The sequence below is a fragment of the Leucoraja erinacea genome, chromosome 9 (genome assembly GCF_028641065.1).
Source record: "Leucoraja erinacea ecotype New England chromosome 9, Leri_hhj_1, whole genome shotgun sequence".
Classification (NCBI taxonomy): domain Eukaryota; kingdom Metazoa; phylum Chordata; class Chondrichthyes; order Rajiformes; family Rajidae; genus Leucoraja; species Leucoraja erinaceus.
In genome coordinates this window covers 37128632-37145960 of record NC_073385.1, presented here as the reverse complement: position 1 = coordinate 37145960, position 17329 = coordinate 37128632, and the positions used below count along the sequence as shown (strand labels likewise).

Sequence of the window (17329 nt, the reverse complement as noted above, 5' to 3'; positions counted from 1 at the left end):
ATCATTAATTTTAAGACTCTATTCTACAGGATGTGATGATATGCGCCTTAAGGCGAGCAGCATATATCAACCCCTCACACATGCGTTTCCATTCCGCCTGTCCTGGCCACCCAATCCCTTTCCTCTTCTCCATTCGCTCAACACTTACTCCACTTTGGCTACCGCATTTTTCTTCCCCACCCCTCTTCCCTTCTATCCTTCCCTCGGCTTCTACATTTTCACACCCACCTTTCTTTAAAAAAAAAATCAGACTCCACTATTTGCCCACCTGTCTTCTCCATTTTTCACCACCAGCCTTGGCTACTTTCTCCCACCTGGCGCTATCACTTGCCAGCTGTTGCCACACCACTTCCTTCCAACTCTTTCCCCTCTACTCCATTTCTGAAGGTCCTAACCCGAAACTTCGCCTGTCCATTTCGCTCCACTGATGCTGCCTGACCCGCTGAGTTCCACCAGCAGTTTTTAATTTTACTCAAGATTCCACCAACCGCAGTCTGTCTGATCGATATAAGTGATAAAATACAGCCATTAAGTCCCCACAAACGCAGTTACGAGGCAGTTATGACACAATTAATAGGTGACTAGAGCATTAAAATCCCAGCTGAGAAATGTTAGACAAAACGTAATCAATTTCCCTGACACAAGTCTCCTTTCCACTTCCAGCTTTCATCACTTGCTCTACCCATCTGCCAATCAACCCCCCCCTCCCCCACGTATCCAACTATCACTCGCCTGGCTTTGTCCGCCCCCACCACGCTTTTCAAGCTTTCTGCCCTCTGCTACAATCAGTCGGAAGAAGTGTCCCGATCTGAAAGAACGTCTGTCTGTTCCCTCCACATATGCTGCCTGACTGGCCGATTTCCTCCATCACTTTGTCCTTTGTTCTAGATCCCAGCGTCTGCTGTTCATCCAGTCTCCTTATCAAGTTGTGATAGTTTTAATCTCTTCAGATATCACTCCGAACATTATTATTAAAAGCGCCGATGATCCATTTTATCAATAAGCTTTCGAACTGAGTTGTTGAGCTGTTGTTATTCACAATTTTTGACTTTTGAGTTTTGACAACTCACAATAACTGAGTTGTTATTCACAATGTTCTCTATATGACAGCTAGACGATTGAAGTCTGCTTCAGACGCTTCTGCGTAACATACATATTCTCACTCATAGAAGGAATGGTTCACATTTAATATCTCAACATTCTCCATAATCGATCACACACGATCCCCATGGGGACAACATCGTGTCCATTGCACAAATGAAGTGCAAGGAAAAATGGCGAAAAGTTATCTAGATTTCTCCACCTTCCCTAATTCTAAATATCGCTGTTATAAATGGTTTCTATCCAATTTGACAACTGCATTGAAAACACATCGTATCGTCTGATTATTATTAATATAAATCAAAATCGTAACGTGATTCCCAATTGTATTGGTAAGAAGCAGAACTTTCAGACACCAACCTGTCCCGTTAACTTGATTTTCTTTCACATTAAGAAACAAAAAGACATTTGACGGATACAACATTAGAACATAACTGGTCAATTGTTTATTCGATAACCACATAACATCCATGGAGTTATTTGAGATACACATGTGCTGGTTTTGTGAGAACGCTATAAACTGCGCAGAAGAAGTTTAAATCTTTCATCTAATATATTAAACTAGAATAATGACCAGTTGCATGGAAAAATGAATACTTCTTCCCGTGCCCTTCCCAACTCCAGTTGCGTTAATAATCTTCTCTTTAATAAATCATTGCATATTTTGCCCAGGACTGCTCTTTTTGCAAACAGAGTAACAGCAACAAACCTACACGAATCAAACACGACTGCAGAACTGCAACATCCCACGTATGATCGTTCTCCCCTTTGATTTCTTTGTAATCGTTTATTAGCTCTACCGTGGGTGGTGCTGATAATTTAAAAATCTCCGTGCCTTCACATAATTAGAGCACAAGCCTGGCAAACCAATTCTTAGATGGTACAGATATAAATTTACATGTACCGCATAAATTTGAATTTGCTAACATGCTAATTTTACTCTGATCATGGGCGTTAAAGTACCTTGTTCATTATCTTTAAAACCCTTAAAAATGTCACACATTTTAGAAATCTAAATTTCTTACACGAACAGTTATGGACTAATTGTTACTAATTGTTACCAATTTCAAGTTAATAGAGTGGAAACTTACTACAATATCTCCAACTATCAACTGCATTTTCACTGTCTACCAAATCAAATCTATTCTGTCTTTCTGGGTAATCTTTAAATTACTTCAAAATATGTCAATCATCGATGATATAATGAATTCTTGAATTAATTTAGTCAATGGTGTGAGTTAAAAGAATAGTTAATACAATATCTATCAATCCATGATGCAAAACTCTCAATTCAATCCAATACACCCCAAAAGTCAAAGTTCACTCAGTATTACTAAATGTACATTGTTCTTTATTTCATTACTACAGCGGGTTTTGATGCAAATTCTGAACAAATTAAAAACGTGAATTAACTTTACTGTTCTGGAGATGCCCCTGTTACACAATATACTGCAATAAACTACCACAAACATTATATATTAGAAAAAAACATTGATACTGATTCATACACATCATGTTAAAACAAAGCTAAACATCAAAGAGCAAACAATATCAATCTGCAATATTCTAATTTAGGTTCACACAAGAATATATGTTTTGGCTATTGTCCTGTTTCCAGTCATTAATGAAGTGAGCATTATTATGGATTTATACTGGAATTAATGCAATACTTATTTACAAATGTAATAAATTGAATAACATTTAATTAAGCATGAAAATATGTATTTATCAAATTCCAGATAAAGCTGGTGAATCTGAACATCTCTTTTGCATGTTTACAAGCCTCATTAATATAGAATATTTCTGTTGCCACGTTAAAAAATACAGATTTTGCTAATTGTTGGGAATGTTATCTCAATGTGCTAATTACAACGTCTTTCCTAAGACCGGGAGGTTTTATTTGTAAAGCGATGAATAGAGCAGCCTGGTTGCCAGATGTGACTATTAACTCAATCAGGTCACTGTCCTGATGTTCCCTGTTCCAACCTTCTTTCTCAGGACATCTACTAGGCGTTCCAACCTATAGGAAGAAGAGGAACCAACATTAGAAATTCATAGGCTGAAAGTGACAATATTTGCACAGAGGAGAAGCTTGCCTGGTGGTCATTAGAAAACAAAGATGTACTGTGCAACAGAGAAACTGGTCCAGGATACAAACTCATCTCTACATTTTGTTTCTCAGACCGTTGCTATTCTTAGAACAGATAAGTGAGTGAGTTGTCCGTTAAAACTCTCCAGAAAATTTTTCTTTTGTATACAATTATTTTTCCTAAATTCAAGTAATACATCATAGTTTACTAAATTCCCAAAACATCTTAGTAAAACTGTTGACTATCTTAATGCAATTAAAAAAAAAACCCTCAGTTTTTTTGTGTCAAAATAATTTCTTAAAAAATAAGCCTGATATTTATTTCAATGTATATTTAGGCATGAAATATGCATTGCAATATGCATTTTTTAAGTACAAATATCTGCACATTAAAACATGTCTATGTGGAAGTATCAGTCATCTTTTTGTTTATGTCACACACCATGTGGTAGTATACAATATGATTGTCAAAGGGCAGTGGATATTGCAATGTTACCTACGCATTGAAACCTACCATCTATTGCATTCCACAGGAATACCTTGATTCATGTTCATTTACAGTTTGCTTAAAACTATTAGATGGAAGATGAAAGTTTGTGCATTCATATATATTGATTTACCAGTAAAACCTGTGCATAGAAGCTGCTGCAACAAGCTATCTCTACAACCAGTAACATAACAGCTTGTTGTTGAATAGTTTGAACAAGACAGCCATAAATTGATCAATGCAAGAGTAATGATGTAATCGAACTATTTTACAAATATAAATACCCAATAGAAAAGGCCGAGGACAATGTGACATGTAAATGAACAATTCATTTTCCAGGATTGTCAGAACATTTCTAAAATTGACACTGCTCTTGGTATACAATGTGTATGTTCATATTTCCCTCTGTGGGCACCAATCAAAAGTCTATTATACTTTGTTCCTCAAAGGCAAAACTCCCCTCTATCCAAACAAATAAATCCTGAAGATTTAAATTTTGGGAGAGTAGCTATAGATACAATGTTCCATTTTAATGAAAGAAACTCGCTTCTCATTGCCAAGGTGGTCGACTCCATTCTCCTCAGCTTCAATGAATGAAACTACATTCTGCACCAATGTGTTAAATTCCCTTTTCCTTATGGGTTCTTTTGCCAAGTGACATTACATAGGAATACTTGGTTCCAATCACATTTTTCTCAGAGCTGTGAGAAAGAGTGTCAGAACTTCCCCCTTACAACCCACACAATCTCTCATGGATTTTAAGGTTAAGAGGTCATTTCACGTTGAGGTGCAATTATTTCATATTCCTTCCATTCCCCATCTACATTGCTGGATCTCATTGAGAGGCTGAGGGCTGCCAGTGGCTATTGCTGAATGCTGATTTTTTCCACAAGAATTGCACATTATTCTGGAATAATTCTGAAACGAATGATTACATTTGAGATAAATAAATAGGTTCCATGTTAATAACATTGGTTTAAGGAAAACGTGAAATATTTCACAATGTTGCCTAAATTTGCACAACAATTTAACTATATATATATATATACTTCAAAGAACCATAGTCTCACTTTACATTATTGTACCCATATAACTAAGACTTTAGTGTTAAATATCATTTTAAAGTTTAAAATTGAGAAGTATTTTCATTTCGAAATTACAACAAATTATGTCCTGCCTTTTGAGACCCAAGGGCATGTTATTTTTAAAATTATATATTTATGTATTATGCAATGTATCGCCAAGAAAGGTTGCGGGATCAACGTTTACTTTATGATTGTGTTTCGAAATACAGCTCAACAATTTAGAGTTGTTCACTTTTTTTTTTCAATTTGTCACTAAAATGTCATAATTGTCAAGAAAGTCAGGCAGTTCCCTCCACACTTTAAACAACATTTTCTTTAGCAAAGACAAATGACATTAAACAAAATCAGATCAACTTTTTCTTCCTTTTATTAATTTCCAAATTATGTTGATAAATTCAAATTGAAGTATCATTGCTAGGGATTAGTTGGGTAACAAAATCTCTCCTTGTGTGAGTTAGTAATTAATATACGAATGAAGCTGGCAGTTTTATCCTACTGTGAATAACTGGGCCATGGAAATCCATTGGCCAAATGGAGAAATAGGCAGCTTGGTGGGGTGGAGAAAGCTTGAATATGTGTCCACAACACTCCAATGGCCCTGGTGGAGCAAAAACACATTACAAGTTCCAGAATAAGGGTCACAGTTTAAGGAGTCACAGTTTAAGGATAAGGGTAAGATGAGAATTTTTAGGACCGAGATGAGAATTTATTTTTTCACACAGAGAGTGAATCTGTGGAATTCTCTGCCACAGAATGTAGTTGAGGCCAGTTCATTGGCTAAATTTAAGAGGGAGTTAGATGTGGCCCTTGTGGCTAGAGGGATCAGGGGGTATGGAGAGAAGGCAGGTACCGGATACTGAGTTGGATGATCAGCCATGATCATACTGAATGGCGGTGCAGGCTCGAACGGCTGAATGGCCTACTCCTGCACCTATTTTCTATGTTTCTATTACCAACATGAGATGACTGTATACTAATGGGCATTTGGATTTTAACTCTGGCCCTAAGGCCCAGGTAACCAAAAAGGTTGATGAGGGCAGATCAGTAGAAGATATGTACATGGATTTCAGCAAGGCATTTAACAAGGTTCCGCCATGGTAGGCTGCTCTGCTAGCTGAATAGAAAATTGGCTTCATTGAAGAAAGCAGAGAGTGAAGCTCGAGGATTCTTTTTTGGACTGGAGGCCTGGGGCACGTGATATGCCTCAAGAATTGGCACTGGGCCTTTTACTGTTTGTGGTTTATATCAACGATTTGGAAGAGAATGTACAATGCAAGATTAGTAAGTTTGCAGATGACACTGAAATGGGTGACGATGGTTATCAAAGGTTACAGCAGGATCCTGATCAATTGGCTAAGTGGGCAGAGGAATGGTTAATGATAAATTACAATTAAAACACAAAGTAGGTGCTATAACTCCAGGATAAGCGTTCAACTAAGAAAACCAGGCCCAAAACCGAAGTATTATCTAACTAAATACACCAACTTACAATAAATGACTCCATATGCAAAAAAAACCTACCTACATATTAATTAGCTCTTTAAAAAAAAGAATCATGTAGATGCAAGTATTTCATTGGGGTTATCAAGTGGGCACCTCCCTTCATTGGTGATTCTTTGAGATCGGCTCATGACACCTCGGGAAGGCTAAACGGTCGATTCTGGCATTCCAGAACAACCCCCCTCAATACCTGCTCTCACCATCTATGCTATCTACTATAGGAAGCTGCTGCCAATGTACCGACAAAGTCTACCTTCCCAAGAGGCGTATCTTGTTCCGCTCCATGATCTTTGGGCTGAAGCTAGCTAGCGTGGAGGGAGAGTGAGGTAGCGTCAATTACATGGGCTGAGCCTATGTAACTGACTCTCGCACTTCCGCCACTGGGCTCAAGACACGCCCCCTTGTGAGGCAGATGTGATCGCTGCCTCCCCTGGAGCTTTTTCAATGCAGTTTTATGTGAGACCATCGAGTCCAAATTTGATATCTTTATATGTGAAATACGTTACCTGGACTATGGAAGATAAGGACATGTAATGAAGGGATTTACACACATTACTTTGGTGACATACATAGAGATAGTAACAGGCACACGCTTATTGCCCGCGCTCCATGCAGTTTCTGAGGGCTTGTGCAATCAGAGGGGAGGCTCAGCTCGTCGCTGCCTCGCCTCTCATCTCTCCATGTATTTGCAGCGGAGCTGTGAAAAGTTTGTGGTTTTTACTATCAAAATGATTAGATTCATATAGAAATGACATTTATAATGCAGATAAGTGGAAAAATCTTTAAATTTATTTAATTTTATTATTATTTTTCTTTACTTTTCTTAACAGCTATTTTCATTGGAAATATGACAGGTGAGACTCTGCCTCCCCTGACTGCACATCTCTGCAAGAGTGTTGATGAATGCAGGGCAGTGGACTTTGACTCAATGGAATTTAGCAAGACTTTTTACAATGGTATTAATAATGGTGTCCACAATACTACCAAATTATTTTTTTAATCTATCTGGTTCACAAACATTCTTTCAAACATCCTGAGCAATATGACCGACTCTTAATTGTCTAATGAAATGGTCCAATACACCACTCAGTTCAAAGGCAATTAGGGGTGGGCAATAAATGGGACCTCACCTAAAATAAAACTGTTATTTTCTCATCTGCCTTGACAATCTTTCTTGCAAAGTTCAGGGAGATAACTGAACATCGAGTGAATGTTATATATTTATGTCAAGGAAGAAGCTGTGTTCAAATATAGGACCACAGTCAATGCCATTTTCATGTCCTGCTCCAAGGAGAGATAGTAATACGAAAACACTAGCCCTACCATGTTAAAGCAATTGAATGACAATTTCTAATAATCTGATCAATACTAAAGTCTCAAAAGTATCAAAGTTAACAGATTATCCACAAATGGTTGATTAGAAGTTAGGGCAGTTGTCAATAATACGGCAAGTGTATGATTTGTCTCGGTCAATGACTATAACAGCTCAGGTCTTTCTGTCGAAGCTGGCACAATTCCACAGTAGTACTGGACCATGATTACCTTTTGTTGATGGTTCAAAAGGGAACTGGCAGCTCTCTACCATGCACAACACAGTCTTAAATCCCCATGCACAGGTGATCAATTATGCAATTCTAACCTGGTCTGTTACTTTCTGCTGGGCTCACTAGTTAGAACAATGGGAGATTACTGACTTTGCATTGGATTTTTCAGCTTTGCGCCAGGTTGGCTGGTATAAGAACCTGAACTTCATTCATAAGTTGTGACCCTGGGCAAAAAGCTAATTACAGATAAGTGGTTTAGAGATTTTGCAGAATCCTTTGGCAGTGGTGGGTGTTCAGAATGTTCAGGGAAGGACTCAGAATCCGATCCCAAGACTTACTTGTATTATGAATAAAACACAAAATGCTGGAGGAACTCAGCAGGTCAGGCCGTTTCTGAGTTTTTTTTGGATTTATGAAGAGATTTGTAGAATCTGAATGGCATGATGGTGCAGCAGTTAGCACAGCTGCCTCACAGCTCAAGGGAACTGACTGCAATCCTGATTTTAAATGCAGTCGGCATAGCGAATGCGGGTTTGTCCTGTTATCGTGTGGATCTCCTCCAGATGCTTCGTTTTCACCCAATTAGATTAATTAGGTTCTGTAAATTATTTGTGTGTGGTGTTGAAAGTGGTAAAATAATCAAAGGTAACAGTGGTGGGCTTGGTAGAGAGAAAAAGTTGCAGCATTATTGGGGATTAAAAGGAGTGGGGTTTGAAGTGAAGCAATTGTTTTACTTGCAGTCAACATGGCCTCATCTGTTTCATAATGTGGGTGATGATCTACTCAGTCAGCTCTCTGTATCCAAACTGAATTAGTGTGGGCCGGAGAGCACAACAAGTTTAGGTAATGAGGTCCTTGCTGAGATTGTCACGAGTTGTGAGTAGCCTATAGTTTTCTTGAAAAGTATAACACTGCACTTTAATCCGTGCTGTATTGCTTCACCTACTAGAAACAAGAACACAGGAATGCTTACTGGTAAACTTACTTGTTATTTGAAACTACTTAATATGGGTTGTGATACAAACAACTGATGGCTACAATTGATCTGTCATATAAGATTTGAAACCATCTCAATCCACGGCAAAACAAAGGCTTCATAAGCTCTTCAATAATGCCAACATTAATTGTACAAAGTTTCTTCAGGCTGCATGTTCCACAGTAAAATATTCCTGTACATCTCTGTTGATGTTGGCAACAGATACACCTCTTAACACTTTGTTAATTACCCTTGGTGCAAAGGGAGATCAGGTCTTGTGAATCTGGCTCTTCCACGCTTTTGCTCCACTTGAGCAATTACTTTAATTACTTTCCAGCAGTGCCATTGCATGCACATTGACATGTTCCCAAACTATGATGGAAAATATAGTGCGGCCACAATGCCATGGAAATAAACCTCATCATAGAATTTACTTCCCAAATTAGTTGCTGGAAATTACAAGTTAGTTTGGGGCTACCGGCAAAATTAGTACAGAGATAATTATTTCCTTTCCACACAAATCCACCACCAAATTTCTAATTCCCGTTTATTCTTCGAGTTTTGAAAGACAACAATGTCGGAAATTCCCACTTTCTCCATTTTAGTTTTTTATACATTTTTCCAAGTGAGAAAGTGACAACTAGTATTCCCCAATTAGTTTAACCTAAAAATAGCAAGAAATATTGTTAGAACTGTACGTTTCAAGAAAATAGTTCTCATCTTCATATTCCCAAATGTCCCAAATTCATGTATAAGATTATTTAGAGATCTGCTATTACTTAGCTGTGGAGCCAATTTAACACATCAGATTTATCAAACATCACCATTTATTTTGGGCTGGGGATGCTAATTGAAATGAAGTTCACATTTCAGAAGAAATGTGGGACCTTACTCTTTAAATTATTCCTTAACTTACTGGGACATCAAGAACATAAGTTTACATTCCATACCAGAGGCAAACATTAACTTCCAGTTTTTACTGTAACTTTTATCTTCACATCTTTATTAAATGTGATTGCACTTAAATGATTATCTGCCGGAAAGATTCTTTAAAAAATGAAAGCCATTTTTAAAAGTTGGAAGTATGCTTGTCTGGAAGCCATTTTTTAAGAGGCTTGGGCATCATGACAACAAATAAACACAAGATATCCAAAAGCAGTGTTCAGCTACTCAAAACCTGATAATACAGGAATTTCACAATAGTATAACAGTATCAGTTTGCATTGTGTCCTTAAATCCAGATGTAGTACTCAAATACATGACTTGTGTGTTAGTGCGAAACTCAACTAAGCAGTATATTGCTGATCAGGACTCTATTGTAATTTTTATATCCTTCTTCAGTGTCTTTGATACCATCTATTTTAGTGGCATCTGCAAAATGTTTTGTACATTGTCATCCAAATCATTTATGTAAATCACAAACAATAATGGGCTCAGCAACGATCCCTGTGGCACATTACTAGTCACAGGCTTCCAGTCCAAAAAAACAACCTTCCATCACCACCCTGCTTCCTAACATTGTTAATTATGTATCTGACTAGCTAACTCTTCCGGAATCCCGTGTGATCTAACCTTCCTGACTGGCCTGCCGTGCGGGGACCTTGTCAAAAGTCACATGCCCACATACAAAGGAACTAAGGAATTAAAGACAAGCATACTTCCAACTTTTAAAAGATTATCGAAGTACTCACTTCTGAACTTTTTCAATTAATTCGTTTTTTGCTTCCAAAGCTTGTTGCAGTTTAATGTCCATGTCTGCGTGTTCTGCCATGGCTAATTGTAGCTGGTTTGCAAGATCTTCATTTTGTTGGTGAGTGGTTGATATCATTCCTTTGCTGGCACGCAAAGCATCGCCATAAGTACCCAGGGTAACGTTGAATTGGTCTGTGAGAGAGGCCTCTTGAGATAATGACTTGTGTAAGCTGAAAGAATATAAACATATTTAAAAAATAGATTTTTTGTTAAATCTAAAAAATGATATATCTATTGATAATGTTGCAAATTATAAAAACCAATGTGTACACGTCTACATATTTAAACTGTTTTTCGGTGAAGGTCCTTCTGGTGGAACTAAACATGAAACATATTATGATGCATGGCAAGATGGTGTTTATAAACTTTGCTTCTTCATTTGACATAATGTAATTAAAGATAACAAAATAAAAAACTTAAATATTATAGAACAGTACAGCGCAAGAGCAGGCCCTTTGGCCCACAATGCAAGTTCCGAAGACGCAAGTGTCAAGACCAACCTTTATCAACCTGCACATAATTTATATCCCTTCATTCCTAGACGCTGCAGTTGGACCGCGGGTGAAGAATAAAGGGAAGAGATAAGACTTTGCCTTCTATCACAGTGAGGAGGTGTTGGAGACTCCCTGTGATGGATGTTTATGTTTATGTTTATGTAAACTGTGTTAAGTGTGGATCTTGGGTTTTTTTGTAATGTAAAATACTGTAGTAAACTTCAAACCTAGGTTTGAATGACAATAAATAGCATTCCATTCCATTCCATTCCCAGCATATCCACGTGCCTATTCAAAAGCCTGTTAAATGCCATGATTGTATCAAACCTAGGCTTTACCCTTGGATACTGGTTGAAATGCTCCCTGCATTCCAGTCAGCCGAGTTATTAGGATGGAATTTGTAGTTTGGATACATTTTACATTTCCCTCTTTATAAAATATTAAATCTTCAGATAAGGATCACTACATAATGAGCAATAAATTGTGTCTTACGCAATGCAGCGGTAGAGGGTGGAGGGCAGGAGGGGAGGTGATTAAATGACACTAGAATGACCACAGGTAGTGTTGCTCCCAAGATGCTGGCTGAGAAACATAGAAACATAGAAATTAGGTGCAGGAGCCCGCACCGCCATTCAATATGATCATGGCTGATCATCCAACTCAATATCCCGTACCTGCCTTCTCTCCCTTCTTCCTTATGAAAGTTTGTTACTCAGCTAATCTGCTTGGACATATAAATATGGGGAGTTGATTGCGAGAGGAGAGCTGAAAATCAATGAGAAAAAGAATATCGCAGTTGCGAAGAATCAGAAAGAAAATACTATTTTGGAAATAACCAGGTCAGGTTGTATCTATAACGAGAGAGAGAAAGTGGATTACTGTATCAGGTTGATATGCTTTCATCAGAACTGGCCAATTCTAGTGAATAGTTCATAATTTATTGGATCACTTAACCCCTTCCCAAACTGCCTGATCGGCCAGTTTTGAGAAAGCAAGGTTAAAAAATTCAATGTGCAATAGATGAGAAGGGAATCTTGTACACATGTTTACATGATACAAGCATTTATACGCACGAATAAAGATTTCAGCTGGATGTGGTAAAAGGCAGGGAGTTGGAGTGTGATTAACAGTTTGGCATTTTTCAGAAAACAACATAAGGATACGCAAGAGGTTCTTCCACGATTTTCTTCTGGAATAGATAATGTTTGATCATTTCCAGAATTGGTTGTGTGGACTACACTTCTGCACATCATAAAGACTTATAGCTAGACCTTACTGGCCATAGATAGACACAAAACACTGGAGTAACTTAGCGGGTCAGGCAGCATCTCTGGATGCTGTAGAAATGGACAGGCGAAGTTTCGGGTCAGGACCCTGCTTCAGACTGATTGTGGTGGGCATTGGGGGTGGGGTGGGGGGAGAAAATTGGAAAGCAAAAAAAGACACAGGCCAAACTAGGGCCGGGAGGCAAGGAGGTTTAAGGATAGGCTGCCTGTCGGCTAGGGATGATGTGACCAAGAGGGATACATCGGTGCAAACTATGTAACTAGTTTACTGACTTTCAGTGGAGGAAGTGGGCAAAAGCTGGGCGGGGGGACACACGAGGAAAAAGCGAAGGGAGAGAGGAGGGGAGTGTGTATATAAGTTACCCAAAATTAGAAAATGTAATGTTCATACCGCTGGGTTGTAAGCTACCCAAACAAAGTATCAGGTGCTGTTCCTCCAATTTGTGTGCAGTCTCACTCTGTCAGTGAAGCAGGCCCAGGGCAACAAAGCCAGCATGGGAATGAGAAGGGGAGTTAAAACGGTTAGTAACCTGGTGATCCAGTTGGTGGACCGAGTGTAAGTGGTCTGTGAAACCGTCGCCGAGTCTATGCTTGGTCTCAGGGATGTACAGGAGGACGCATAAGGTACACTGGATGCAGTAGATGAGGTTAAAGGAGGTGCATGTGAACCTCTGTCTCACCTGGAGGACTGTCAGGGCCCCAGGATGGAGTCAAGAGAGGAGGTATATGGAAAGATGATGCATCACCTTTGTTACAGGGGAAAGTGGTTTGGGTAGGAAGGGATGAGTGAAACAGGAATTATGGAGGGAGCAGTCGGAGGAAGGCGGAAAGAGGTGGAGTTGGGAAAATATAATTATTGGTGGGATCAAGTAGAAGTAGTTAGGAGGATGATGTATTGGTTGCGAAGGCTAGTGGTGTGAAAGGCGAGAACCAGGGGAACTCTGGCTTTGTTGCGTGTAGGAAGGACTGCAGATGCTGGTTTAAACCAAAGCTAGAAGCAAAAAGCTGGAGTAACTCAGCGGGACAGGCAGCATTTCTGGAGAGAAGGAATGGGTGGCGTTTCAGGAAAGGTCTCGAACCCAAAACATCACCCATTCCTTCTTTCCAGATATGTTGCCTGACCTGCTGAGTTACTGTAGCTTTTTGTGTCTATCTTCTGTCTTTATTGCATCTGGGGTGTGGGAATGATAGCAGAATTACAGGACACAGACGAGACAGATGAAGGGAAACTATGATTACTAAGGAATGAGGGCATCTTGGATGTCCTTGTATGGGAAACTTCAACTTGGGAGCAGATGTGGCGGAGACAGAGGAATTGAGAGCAGGGAATAGCATCTTTGCAAGAGGCAGGGTGGGAAGAAGTGTAGTCCAGATAACTGTGAGAGTTGGTAGGTTTGTGTTGGATGTCAGTCGCTAGCCTGTCTTCTGTGATGGAGATAGAGATATCAAGATAGGGGAGAGAGGTGTCTGAGATAGTCCAGGTGAATTTGAGGGCAGAATGGAAGTTATAATGAAGTTAATGAGGTCCATGAGTTCTGTACAGATGTGAAAGTGGCATAACCGATCAATGGTCGGTGCAGTCGTGATTGGCTGAAGGGCCTGTTTCATATTAATTTAGGAACAGACTGCTACATCATAGGATCAACAATTTAGATGGAGGGGTAGGACCACCATGTGGGACACTTACAGTTGGAAGCATGTTTGAGAACACGTGGTTAGGAATGTGCAAAGGCAAAGATTCACAAGGAATAGTTAAATACACCCCACAATCTGACCTTCAGCCGAACTCTAGCACAAGTTACACATTGCCAATGGCTGCCAAGGTCACTTCAGCTCTCAACTCACATGCCTGAGGCTCATTCCACGCTTCCAGGGGAACATGAGCCAATCTGCAGTACATCAATGCATCAAGGTGGCTAATGTAGTGCGTACCAGGGTAACAAAAAAACATTACTTTCTTTGTGGATAACTAGCAACAAGGAGAAAGCGTCATATTTTTCCCCAAATCAGTTTCTCAAAATGTCAGCTCCTTGAAATTAGAAAGGACTTCACCAACTTGAATGCAGGTTATAATTTTAACGCACCCCAGGCATTTTGATTTATTGTTTTACAACTGGATTAATGAAAGAATGGCAGGTAAATCAAAAGTCAGAGGAGAATGATCATCCACATCTACAATGAAACAATGTAGGCCTGGACCACTGGTGAAGACCACAAATAATTGGTTCCACATGCTCAAAGCCATTCCTGAACCCGATGTATAGCTGTTCCATTGGCTGTCAACACACATGGAACCACCATCCTGTTGATGACTGTTAATGAGCATCATTCGACTTGGGTATATCTGACCCTAAAACCCTGCGCGAGAGGGTATTGTCTATCAATCGAAGACAAAGGACTTCCCTCAGCGAAATAGGCTTTCTTCCTTTACGCTACCTCCGCCCTGAGAGCCTCTATATGTCTACCACTGAAAAAGGCAATCCTGTTCCAGTTCTCTCAGTGGCTTAACACAGCTGCTTTAGCTGCAGTGATGTTCAAATAAAGTAACAGCTGAAATTCAGATTCCAGGTTTCTCAGTTCCTTTCATTGAAAAATGAAATGTAGAAATTGAAATTATTCAATGTGCCAGCTTTGCAGAATGAGACAATTTAACCTACCTTTCAAATTATCTGTAGATCTGTAACAAGTAGGGCTCTAACAAATCCGACTACATTTTGCCAGGGTTGCTGAATCAACCCGATTTCAATGTTCAGCTGTTCTTGTTCTGATGTAGTTGAGGGAACATGTTTTTGCTTGATCTTGTTGAATCTACCCTCCAGCAAACATGCTTGCATTACTATTTGGGCTGATTTGTCCTGGCAAGTTCACCCCTACCCTGAATGATTGGGATAATTTTAAAATCTGATAGTGGACACGAGAAAAGAAAAAGGTAGGAACTACAGATCCAAACTGTTTTTGTGCATTTGAGAGGATAATTTTGTTCATTTGGAAAAACACCTATACTCACGCCCTCTCCATGGTTGTACTAATCTGACCATATTTGAAGTGAATTGGAACAGAAGATACGGATTTAAGATTTCACTGTTTATCTGACTTTTAAAGCAAAATAATTTAACTGGATGACGTAGTGTATGTGTTAACTCACTTTGAAAATGACACAGGAATTATGATGTCAAACTCTCGTTTCTTGTGGCAGTGAGGATTTGTGCAGCAACTACTATTAGTTAATGTTATTTAAACTTGCTTGGTGTCCTATATATTTTGCATTCAAAGCCAATGACAAAATGGCATAGCATCTTCATCTGAAATCTGACCAAATTGTGCATACCTTTAATCAATGGGTTTGAAGCACAGAGAAGAAAATATACATTAGAATAACAAATCAGAGAAATAAAATTAAAAATCCCCAATAATACAAAGAATGTTGCAACATTTCTGGTGATGAGGTTGTTTTTGGATTGAGTTGATGGAGAGGACAGAGCAGAAATGGTATCCATCAATCCAGCCATTATCAGTGCAATCGCCTGGTGCAAGTGAGACTGAAATCCTTGTGGTTCATTACTTGGACAATATTAGAATCTGATAAGTGCCATTGTCTGGGCCAGTGTTGCCAGGAAGTCTTGTACGTGTCTCTCCAATCGAAGAGGGCTTTGGTCATAAACATACTTTGCTACAAGCATTCTGTCAGGAGAACACCTCCACAGAAGTTAGCTTTCCCAACTGTTTCCTTGGTGATCATGCCTTGCCAAAGATTTGTAACTTTGCTGACACTGATGTCTCCCATGAAGATCAGTTTGTCTCTTGCTGGGCTGTGAACCAGGAACTTTTCAAGGTCAGAGACAAAGTTGTACTTGGCATCGTCTGTTGATGGTTCCATACTAGAATGAGCCGCAGCATCAGAAAATGTTCAATAATTCCACAGGAGGATTTGTTAAGATGCCGGACTAGCTCATCTTTGATGCAAAACTCAGTCCAGGAGGATGATGTTCGTTTTTGGCTTGCCCCCACAGAAGGTGTGCTTAATGCCACAGGAGGACATGAGGTGCACCTCACTCAGGGATGTGATGTCCAAGTTTCTAAGTTTCTGTTATGAAAGTGGAGGAACAATCAAATCTTTCACTGTTGGGACTATTCACGAGGCCCCTGGCACTACATGCTCTGAACTTTGTATTATGAAGTGGAAGTCAAGGAAAAAGGAACACAAGATGACTGGGGATCAAACTCTGGTGCAAAGAGATATTAGTGACGATGTTCTGCTGGAAACAGACATGGGTGCCACTCACCATTCCGTTTTTTGTGGCAGTACAGCGTTTGGCAATTAGGGAAAGGGGTACTTGAAGAACGGCTTCAAACCTTGCACTCTACACATTGCCACCAGGGGCATTTCCTCATGTATACTTGTCAGATGTGGAGTACCTATGTCAAGAACCGCAAGGCATACAACAGGTTTGGTTGTATCTATTTCCACAAAATCTAATGGGAAAATAAGAAACAAATGTCTGCATTCTCTCCTGTGTCAACATCCTCAGTTCCTGTGAACAAGTGGATTTCTCCCAGGGTGCTCATTTTTTTTTCCTATATCCCGAAGTCATTCTGACTGTCAGATTAATTGGGTAGTGGAAAATTACCTGTCGTGCATGTGGGCATTGGAATCAGGAAAATAAGCATATGATTGAATAGGCTACAGGATAATAAGTGGAGGAATGGACTTGATGAGCTTCATGGGTTCATTCCTTTCAGAGAGGCCCTACTAGTTGAGAAAACTGGTCGAAGCTCATAATTAAACCGCGTTCTTTTAGGAACAGGTCTTTCAGGTCAGATCGGGGTGAGTTCACCCCACCACGGGTACCATGTAATCCCATGCTACCTGCTCCATGGTCGTATAGTCGGCGACTAAACCGTTTCCCCCACCTGGTTTGCCAGGCGAGGAGGGGGCTGTGGACCCCCCAGCAGGACCAAAAACAAGACCTGTCAAAGTGCGGATGAGCTTCTAACGAGTCAACGGCCATCCACAC

General features: G+C 39.6%; 1 protein-coding gene across 3 annotated transcripts in view; it reads right to left on the bottom strand.

Moving 5' to 3' along the window:
• Nucleotides 1-1524: 1524 nt before the first annotated feature.
• The window catches only part of mipol1 (mirror-image polydactyly 1), a 169127-nt gene continuing 153322 nt past the window's right edge, over nucleotides 1525-17329 (bottom strand). For all 3 annotated transcript variants that reach the window (XM_055640540.1, XM_055640542.1, XM_055640541.1), the window contains 2 exons: nucleotides 10474-10704; nucleotides 1525-3121 (listed from right to left, as the gene is read on the bottom strand). In XM_055640540.1, the coding sequence (XP_055496515.1) occupies nucleotides 3055-3121; nucleotides 10474-10704 (298 nt within the window). In that variant the 3' untranslated portion in view covers nucleotides 1525-3054. The remainder of the gene's footprint in view (nucleotides 3122-10473; nucleotides 10705-17329) is intronic.